The sequence below is a fragment of the Fukomys damarensis genome, unplaced genomic scaffold, assembly GCF_012274545.1.
Source record: "Fukomys damarensis isolate Sample0158 unplaced genomic scaffold, DMR_v1.0_HiC HiC_scaffold_34, whole genome shotgun sequence".
Taxonomy (NCBI): Eukaryota; Metazoa; Chordata; class Mammalia; order Rodentia; family Bathyergidae; genus Fukomys; species Fukomys damarensis.
In genome coordinates, this window is record NW_022900946.1 from 6,258,291 (window position 1) to 6,268,907 (window position 10,617).

Below are 10,617 nucleotides of genomic sequence, written 5' to 3' on the forward strand. Positions count from 1 at the left end.
ATCTATCTATCTGTCTATCTACCTATCTATATATATATATATATAAAAGAAAAATGGTCTGTAGCTCAGTGCAGACACACTATTCAATTCCCAATACTATAGAAATATCAATATAGAAATAGGAAGAGTTGGAGGAGGAATAAAAGCCCACAGCTTTTTTTCATATCTGGTAGCATTTACTAAATGTTGTAGTTTTAAAGGTTAAAAAAAAGGAACTTGAGTTTACTACAAAATTAGGTACATGAAATTCCTTCAAAAAGCAAGCTGTTAGCATTTAAACAATTTGGCAGAAAAGTACAATGACCCTGCCCAGAAATGAATGTTAAACTCAGTTCAGGGTGGAGGGTTTGGCTCAGTGGTTCCGCAGCCTGCTTCTCAAGTTCGACCCCAGAACCAAAAAAATAAATAAAATAAAAATAAACTTGGTTCAGATCAAAGATGTTGGTTCCACTGCTTGAAAGGCAAATGGTAAGACCCAGTGTAATCCTGAGACTGGAACTATCATTTACTTACATGATAATAGTGAGATAAAGGGCCAGATAGTAACAGTATTCCTGTCCCAGAAGTAACATGACAACCGAAGCTGCTCCTTCTAGGTAGAAAGAAATTAAGATAATCTGATAGTAACCACATTTCTTCAGGCAGGACCACATGATAAGTACAAGGCACTGAAATGAAAACAGATTGACACTCTGTTAAGAAGGCACCCCACATATTATGAAACTTTTTCCTGTGGATGACAAAATAAATTCTCTCATTACAAAATAAAATTGTTTCTGAACTATAGGACCACCACTATCCTGATTAGAGATGCTATTATCCATAGCATCACACACACACACACACACACACACACACACACACACACACACACACACATTAACTCTGGATATTACTGTTCTATAAGTAACAAACTGATTCTTCCCAGTAAAACAAATGAACTAGGAAATGGTTTCCTTATTTTTTTACTTCACACTAATTTAGAGATTTTACTAAAAGTGATCATAAGAAAAAATCACTGAGAAACAAATAGTCATTGCTTTATGGTGAAGTGAAAGTTTCAATTGAAAAAAAATTCATATTTTAAAGTTAAAGCCCAAATTGAACTCACAGTAGGTGAAAAAAAATTTTAGTGAGCCTAGAATGTATCAATAAATTCAATTTAAAAAATATTTATTGAATGAATAAAAATCTTAATCTTCTTACTGTGATATAAATCTGAAATGTACTCTCTGCAAACCAGAGATAAAGAGCTTACAATTCTGTATTTCTTCTGGTTATATGTCCTGCCTAACCTTGTATATTTTCATAATTCTAATAGTGAATTCAGATTTAGGTTTTTTCCTCTTATTTCTTGCTTCCAGTGAATAAGTTCATTGTTCTAGACTGAAACGGTTATGCTAAATATACATATGTACATTAACAAAGATCATTTTTTTCGATTTTAAAAAGTATATTGTTTAGCCTGAAAAGTCTTTAGTAACAAAATGTATCTTATAATTAGAAGAGAATTTTGAATTTTAAAAAGTCCGATACAAATGTCTTTTAATAAACATAAGGGTTTTTTTTCCCCCTGACATTCTTTGGCTTCCTTCTCTGCTTTCAAGGAACAAGAGCTCATTTTCCAGACACTACAAACAATAGCTCTGTGATTGATGTAATTCAAGGCATTTCTTAGAGTTTTGTGATAGAAAGTATGCGAAACACCCCAAATCCAATTAGGTTCTTGCTATGATTACAGCATTATAAAGTAGCATATTTCCACATGTTGAAGTGAAGCTGCTTCTTCTCAATATCTAACACATAAATACACACAACCCACGAAGTTAATAATGTAAGAAGTGTGGCAGAAGGGAAAGAACAAGATTTTAAAAATCAGATGCCAAGTTTGAATTCCAGCTGCGTCACTTTTAACCAGCTACGGGCACAGACGAGTTACTTCACCTAAGAGACATTTCCTCCACTGGCAGCTCACTCCTAAATTTTATTTTATTGTACTCTCCCACTGAGCCATGCCTCTAGTCCTTCCCCTTCATCTAGCTCTCTATCCAACATATAAGGCACTCGATCATTGTTAGTTATTATTCTTGTACCCAGTACACAAAAAGGACATGAGCCAGTTGTGAGTATTGTTAAAAAATCATGAAAGAAAATCAAGACTGCCTCTACATTTTCTAAAATAAAGTCCTCTACAAACTGAGGCTTGTGGCATATGTTATTGAAGAGGAATCTGTGAACAGCATGTCCCAACATAAGTGTTGGCAAACCACACCAAAGAAGCTTAAATCAAAGAAGGCAGTACTTTGCTTGCAGCAAGTCTGATAAATATCTGCAGCTTCGAATTGAGATTGTACATAATTAGAGTTAATGTTTCTAGAGTGTTTATTTTGTGCCATTTTAAGTGTTTTGTAAGTTTTAACTCATTTAATCCTCATAGTAGCTCCATTACGTAGGCCATAGTTTTATTTTTATTTTCTAGATGAGGAAACTAAGACACAGAAATGTTGAATATCTTAACCAGGGTCACATAGCTAATATGCTGAGGCCAGATTCCCTCTGAGGAGACTACAGCCATATTCTTAAGTTTGAGAAGGATCTCTCCCTTGCATTTGTTATGAGGATCACATAAGGTAATATTTTTACAATGTGTTTGGCATTATCTATGGCAAACAACAAGCATTCAGTGACTGAGAGTTATCATTTTAATGGTATAAACAGAACCATAAAGACCTTAAGCCGAAAGGCAAATTCTATCTGTGTTAGTTACCTTTCTCGTTGCTGAGACAAAATATCCAACACCCAAAGTTAAAGGAGGAAAGGTTTATCCAGCTCACAGTTTGTAGAGGTGTCAGTCCATAAGCAGCTGGCTCCAAGGCACGGAGGCAGGGCAAATAAGCATCACAGAGGAGAAACAGTTCATGGTGGGCAGAAGGTAGCAAAGCAACTGAGGGATGGCCACAGCTCTTTCTGTCCCTTATATCTTATCCAGGCTACTTAGGGCAGGTAGCGCTCACACCCTTAATCCTAGTGCCCGTGATCCCAACTGCACCAGGAATTAGTTCCAGCATCACACATTCTAGATCCAGCCACATCTGAAAAAGCCCCACTTATGAGCACAAGAGGCTTTGGAGGGACATCTAAATACAAGCCTTAATACTATCTTTCTGATATACTTGGCTTAAGAAATTATAGTCACACTTAAAACATTCTAGAGCTACTTCTACCCCAAGTGGTTTAAATATTTTTGGCAAACAGTAAAAACTATCTGGAATAACTTATTTCTTATTCCCTGAAGAGTATAAGTAACAGGTTTTACTTATTATATAATTGTGAAAAATAGGAGAAACCCGTATCAAAGGCTAGGTTAAGTCACATTTTTAGTGGATATACTAGGTTAAGGGGAACCATGTAGCAGTTCTCCAAAGGGTAGAATAAACAGCATGCCAGTATGTTTTTGAAGGAGGACATGCCCTCTACAATAACACTGGTAGTCATGAGCATGGAATTTTAATAACAGTCTGGAATTCTGAGACTCAAGCTTTTAGCCAAGTGTTTTGAAATCTTACTCCATGAATTTTTTATCAAGTGACTCTTCCATCACAGAAATCTTAAATACCTGAACAAAACTACCTACATGCCCATAGGAACCAGTTTCTTTTCTTCCATAGTTCTGCTCAAGTTTAAATGAGAAAGCTCGAGGAATTAAATTTAAACACTAAAATGTTTCACATATCACATTGCTTGGCTTTCACTGGGCTCTCTTTCTTTCTTCCTTTCATCTTGTTGCCCTATTACATTTCTAGTGAACTGTATTAACATCTGGGGCTCTGAATCTTTGCGTCTCTTCATAAACAAGTGCATTTGTTCAAACCACCGAGATAATCAAGTCTCTCATTTCCTCAGCCACCTGAGAGTTCAATCGTTCATCTTCATAGGACAATACCTGAAGATTTATCACATACCTGTGGGCAAATAAAGCCTGCCCCATACATGATGCTTCTCATGGAAGAAGAAAGAACATCGCTGGGGATGAGAGTTTCTGCAAAGATCATCATGAAGTTGTTGAAGAAAGTTAAATGGAAGACCTGGAAGAAGTTAATTATTTAAAAAAAGGTAAAAATTTTTCTGGGACATGATTTGTTCTATCAGTAAGAAGATGGAGGTCCTAGCAACATCCTGTTCACTTTCCAAGGAAAGTTTTCCTCGGGGTTTCTTTTAGGTTCCAGATGCCTCAGGTGGTACACACCAGTGTAAAGGCCAGCTGCTACAAGAAGGGCAATGAAAATGGCAGCAGCCTGAAAATTGGGCAGAATTTCCATGTTATTAGAGATGAGGCCACAGAAGATGATACTGGTAGATCCTTACTAGTGATGCCACTTGGTTAATTTTAATCAGCTGAAGCCTACTTTCCTGTCTAGTAAAAGTCTCTGCAAATAGTCTGTAGTGGGCTTGCTGCACATAGGTGAGCGTGCTGTCAAAAGCACACAGTGATGCCACCAGTTGAAGTCCACTGAGCCAGTCACCTTTTTGATAGTGTCTCCAAGGGAACCAAGGTAGCAGGAAGGCGACTGCACAGAGAGGGGCTCTGTACAAGATAGAAAGACAATGACTTAAGCTGCAATCAGCCTTAAAGTTGATGCAAAAATATCCCGTCAGGTTATTAAGGATGTTCCAGATCATTAAAATTATCTAGGGAGAAGGAACACACAGGATTATTTCAATGTAATTATAGTTGTCTTGAAAACCACTGCATGCATAAAATGAAAATGACCATTGATTTTTTTTTTACTTACATGAAATATCTAAAGTTGACCAGTACAAAAAAAATACACTGTTTTCAAGACCAGCTGAAATAGTAATAAGAACTGTAGCCAATACTACTCAAAAGCTAATGTGCATTCATTTTGGTCTAGGTATTGTACACACATTATTTAATCAAATCCTTAAAAACAATCCTATGCAATAGTGACTGTTATTTCTCCCAATTCACAGATGAGTAAATTGAGGGCCAAAGAAGTTATGCACCTTGCCTCACTATTAAACGGCAGAGTTGGTGCTCTCCCTCGGGAATGCACAGCCGTGCTTCTGTAGGGTGATAGCTTGTTTACACCAAGGCACAGTTTTAAACAATTTCATTAGGAAAGGTTAAAATAACGATATTGACCAACTCAAATGGATGTTGTATGCTGTCAGTAGTAAGTATGTAACATTATAAAATACAAGGGTTTTAGAGCCATGAACTATTAGTTTTGATCATCTAATTAGTAATGAATTGCAATACAATTGGTCAGTGCCATTGGCCTTTTCAAGGCAAATAACTTAATATTGATTGTTCCACAGAAGTACTTTTCCACATGATCAAGTCTTACCATTTAAATTCTAAAGCATTTACATTTTAAGTGTTTAATCCTTAAAACATCTTTGTCTTCAGAGAATCTTGGACATGGGTTGGTGAATTGTTTTGTTTGTTTGTGAGGATCACACCTAGAGCCACTGCATGCTAGGCAAGTACTCTCACTGAGCTACATCCCCAGCCCCAGAATTTTTCTTGATAACTCAGCTATGTAAAGAATCAGCTATTTGGTAAGTGGCAATAATACACAACTATGAGGAAGGAGAAGTTGTACTATGTGACTCTATCTCACCTGCGCTTGATAGAAGGCCATTTCTGAAATCTTGTGTAAGTGTAAAAACAGTTTCACATAGTAAAAGCTGAAGACAGAATTTAGCATTCCAGTCCCTAGTGTTATCATCAAGTATGCCCAAGCAGTAGGTTTGATATGAAAAAATGTCATTTTCCATGCAGAGGAGCTTTGCTTCCCTATATTAAAAAAAAAAAAAAAAAAGGTTAAAATCCATTCTTTCCATACAGTAGTTCATGGTTGGTAATATTCTACTGGACATTAGTTAATTTTAAAACCAATACCTTTAATTATATCACTAGATTTAATACTTTACTTAATTATCCACACTCACCCAACACTTTGAGATGTTGCCAGGAATTCTAGGTTGCATTGGCTAAGACTCTACTTACATTTTGAGCATCTTTTTAAAATTATAAAGTGGAATTTACCCAAAAGTTTGGATGTGCTTAGCTAGTAGTGGAGAGATATGTCTATGTATTATTATCCTCCAGAACAAGAACAATGCAGTGACAGCCTTTTGCTAAAGTCACAGAGAGAAAATAGATGCAAGCTCCTTAAGGGAAAGTTGTCCAGGGCCGGGGATTTAGCTCATTGGTGCCACCACCTGCCTTGCAAGTGCAAGGTCCCAAATTCAATCCTTGGTACCAAAAGAAAGAAAAGAAAAAGAGAGAGAAAGTTGTCCATTCAGAAGCTGCAATTTGAAGGTTTATTCTTGCTCTTCTGATAAACTCTATAGCTTTGACCCATAGGACATATCTAAGAGAAATCTAGAAATAATATATTCTAATTCTTGCTCTGATGTAGTTATTCCTCTCAAATCTAGCCTATCATCTTACCCTTTGATCTATACAACTAGAAAACAGGAGGAAAAGTTAGCCAACAGGAAGTAGGCCGAGATTCATCTTCCTTTTGATCTTGACTATAACTTTGAGAGAACACCATACCATGGTCATCCCAGTTCATCCCTGACTCATTTAGAATGTTTGGCCACATCTCCACAATCTTACTAGTCACATAACTTGGAGGATGTTACTTTGAGTAAGCCTTGGGCCTCTACTTTAACTTGAGGAATTCAGAAGCTGAATCAAGCAGGCAGTTCAGTCCATACTGTCTAACTTCTTAGGGGAAGGAAGGGCAGATTAGTAGGCGAGAACTAGTTGTGTTGTTCAAATGATCAAATTATCGGACCCAACAGCTTTCTTTTACCCTGAGAGACTCAAGAATGACTGATTCTATGAATGGTAGGCCTATAGAATTGTAAAAAATAATTATTAACCGCCATATGCATGGAAAGCACCAAGCATAAACTAAGTGAAAACTATTTGGCACCAGCTGGGGATGGGGATGTAGCTCAGTTGTAGAGTGCTTGCCTCCTAACAGTGGTGTGACAGAGGAGAGGGATTTGATGCTTCCCAAAAGGTACTCTTATTCCGTGGCTGCCTCCAAAGCCTTGTGTCCAGGCCAATGCTGTATCGGGTGGGTCATGACCTCCCCAGGAGACATTTACTTCAGCTGACGCAGGCTTCAGTTATCAGTTACAGACCTGTCACAGATGACTCCATCCTTTGCAGATCCGAGAGAAGCCCCTTTCCCGTCTATGACCACTGAGTACAACACAACCTGAAACAGGTGAGTCCGAGTCAGTTCCTGCACAGTTCCCCTTGGGCTGCACCACACAGTTCTAATAAAGCCTTTTCCAGATCACATATTCTTGCCTATTTGTGATTGTTGTCTGGGGTAGCATGTGCTGGTGCTATGCTGGCTGCAGCTGGAACTGCCAACACGGGATGGTTGGAGGTCAGAAAGCAAGGCTGGCAGCCAGAATGCAGCAGTGGAGCCGCCGTCTCCAGTGGGTGGAAGAGTTCCTAAGGCCTGTTGGTAGTTGTCTGCAACAAAGAGCAAGAAAGGCCTTTAAAAGAATTAATACCTGCTGGCACTCAAAGCCCAGGACTGCTAAAACTGAAAGACCTACACTTCGCCAGTTTGTGATTTCTGTATGAATTGAGCAAGAACTCTCAGCAATGGATAACATCTGGGAAGCACCTATGAGGACCTCTCCCCTTAGAGGCCCCTGAAAAAGAGAACAAACAAGGCTGACTGTTGACAGTAGGCTCAAGAATAAGCCTACTGGGGCCAGGAATTTAGTGCAGCACCATTCAGTGGTGCTGCACCTGCCTCACAAGTGCAAAGTTCTGAGTTCACTCCCCAATACTGGAAAAAAATACATGTCTGATGTGTATGTATTTATGTTCTTACAATATTTCTAGATTCTGATGCAATGATAAAGTACAAATCTCATTGTTTCATTATCATGCAGTTCTCAGACACTTGAAAAGCACAAGAACTACAGCACCACGTTGTCAGTCAATACTTTTGGCTTTGAAAAGTAATTTTCTGAGTTGAAGCTGGGAACTGCTGGTGAAGATCTCACTCTAGGGAGTTATTTTGGCATAAGTGAGAATGAAAAAAAATGAGAATGAAGACTGAGGCTAGAGGTTGCTTTATTACTCAGAAAGACAAAACAAGGCAATCAGTAGAACCAAAAGCCAAGATATAAATTCAGCCCACCAAAACCTAGGCACTTTTCTTTTTCTTCATTTCAGGCATGCCTAAAATAAGAAGCATACCACACTTTTTCTGAGCTAATCTATCATTAAGTCAGAAGGCAGATATTTATAACTCTGAATTTTTCTGTGTCATAAACTCCCTGAGTTGACTTCAACTTTTTTTCAAATAATTTAAGTACCCATTCTGTCTACTAATATAAAGTTTTTGTGTATTTATTTTTAATACTGAGGATCAGATATAGGGGTCCTCTGCCATGGAGCTGTATCCCCGGCCCTTTAAATTGTTTTGTTTTTATTTTGAGATCAGCTCTCACTAAGTTTCTCAGGCTGGCCTTGAATTATGATCCTCCTACCTCAGTCTCTCAAGCAGCTAGGATTACAGGCATGTACCACAGTACCTAGCAATATAAGGTTTTGATAATAATGGAAAAAAAACCTACAATATGAATCTCTCTTTGTTCATCTTGAAAAGTAACATCTTCCTTTCCTCTCCAAAGAGCTATCAATATTTTCCTTTAGATTACATTCAGCATAGTAAAGACTAACTTCAATGAGTATCAAAGTGGAAATCACCACTAACGATCTTTCAAAAGCCACTGCTGCTATCTAAAAACTCTATTTTCATGGTTTTACTTTAGCAACAATTGTTAAAATTTTTTAAAACACACATTTTGTCTTTAAAAGTAAGGACAAAGGACTTCTGAAGCTGGATCTTTACCACAAGTTTTCTACAGAAGAGTTTTAAAAGCAGCTGAATGGCATAATGATTAGGCTGGACAAGTAAGCTAAATACTGTTAAATTATTCTGTGAACACCCAAACCTCTTTCAGAGTCAACTTGGGAAGTTATTCATTAACCTACCACTAAACCAAATGGTATCAACATCACCGAAGAGGCTACTTATGATTGCTTCTATGCTTTCACTGAGTATACCCTAGAAAGAACGGAGACCTCTCTAAAGCAGGACTCACAGCACTCAAAGCTAAATTGCTTTTTCAGTGCAATTTTTGTTAAAGCTTTTCCAAGGGGAAAACATTTCTGAAAATAGCATCTTTAAAAAGAACCCACTAGCACACTCTCACTTTAGGCTTCCGGACTGTAGGTCCTTGGTACTTTCTGCTCTATGAAGGAATCTTCCTTAAGGGCTAAAGGGGTAAACTTCTGGCAACAACCGCTAAATGGACCAGCATAAGCATGAGGTTACAACGACTGAGCAAGGCTGGGGAGGTGAGAGGCTCTAGTATTTAGGATGAACTGCTCGCTCCTCCAAATTACACATTTTATTCATTTGTATTGAAAGCTAAGTTTGAGAATCTCTAATTCCTTTACAAACAAAATTTTTTTGGTACCGGAGATCTAACTCTGGACCTTGCTCTTGGAAGGCAGGAGGCGGAACCACTGAGCTAAATCCCTGGCCCTACAAATTCTTATTTTTAATCACAGTAATGTTTGCAGGTGGTTTTTAAAAAAATAAGATCATAGAGGGATTTATAATGAAGCTTAACTCACTTTCCCTTCAGCCAAACTCGTGAGTGCTTCCCATTTTAGTTCTGGTTGCTCTTCCTATCCGCGGGAAGGAGCTACTACTAAATTATTGATTTAAAGTACTATCTATAGATTCACTGCTGCCGTAGATGGTTTAACTAACCACTACTCTCCCTTCTTTCCAAATTTGACACTAACTTTGTTCTAGTCATTTAATACTGACCTCTACTTTAGACTCACACTGTTTTGTCCCTAAACGTCTCCCCTAAACGTCTCCTTTCAGCGACAGCAAATGGAGACCACTGACCTTCTGTCCCCTCTAAGTTTGTCCGTTAGGTCTCTGTAGAGGCGCGCGCCCCGCCTCTCCGTTGCAAACCCGCACTCCCGGGTGCTTATCTTTACTAACCTTTTAAAAATCGTATGCAAAATTGCCTGCGAGTCTCTCGGCCCCCAAAGTCGCCAATGTGGCTGGCGCCCGCCGTTTTAAAAACTATAATTCTCAGCGGCTCGAGGGCTCAAGGTCCGGGGGTAAACAGCCCAGGCACACAGCAGGGATTTTTCCGGCCCTGAACTTCTACCCCGACTCTGCGCGCATCACCTAGAGCAAAACTGGTATCCAGACACTAGAAGGGCTGGCGGGGCAGCGCACTTCGAAAGCCCCCAGGACGCCCCACAACCACCCCCCAACTGCTCAGGCCGAGATCCTCGCCGCTCGCGCCGGCACAGCTCGAGCCCTGAGTGGCTGGACGACGATAGCCCACCGCGAGCACCGCCGGTGTCGCCAAGACCCGGAACACCGGACGCGCTCGCAGAAAGACAGCGTCGGGGGGCGGGGAGGAGAAGGACGGGAGCGGCCCCGCGCCTTTTCCCCGCCTCCTTTGTTTGTTCTCGAGCCTTTATTGGCTGACGATCCTCGGGAC

At 39.3% G+C, this 10,617-nt stretch overlaps 2 protein-coding genes across 2 annotated transcripts in view; one reads left to right on the forward strand and one right to left on the reverse strand.

The window, feature by feature from the left end:
* LOC104861844 (transmembrane protein 180-like) overlaps positions 1-7,262 on the reverse strand; it is a 32,323-nt gene extending 25,061 nt beyond the window's left edge. Inside the window, 7 exon segments of the mRNA XM_033758508.1 lie at positions 514-668; positions 3,963-4,103; positions 4,105-4,193; positions 4,196-4,361; positions 4,363-4,689; positions 5,646-5,821; positions 7,189-7,262. Coding sequence (XP_033614399.1) covers positions 514-668; positions 3,963-4,103; positions 4,105-4,193; positions 4,196-4,361; positions 4,363-4,689; positions 5,646-5,821; positions 7,189-7,207 — 1,073 coding nt within the window. The 5' untranslated portion in view covers positions 7,208-7,262.
* Positions 7,263-9,406: 2,144 nt separating this feature from the next.
* The window catches only part of Cdr2 (cerebellar degeneration related protein 2), a 25,435-nt gene continuing 24,224 nt past the window's right edge, over positions 9,407-10,617 (forward strand). Inside the window, exons 1-2 of the mRNA XM_010623544.1 lie at positions 9,407-9,439; positions 10,300-10,577. Coding sequence (XP_010621846.1) covers positions 9,407-9,439; positions 10,300-10,577 — 311 coding nt within the window. The remainder of the gene's footprint in view (positions 9,440-10,299; positions 10,578-10,617) is intronic.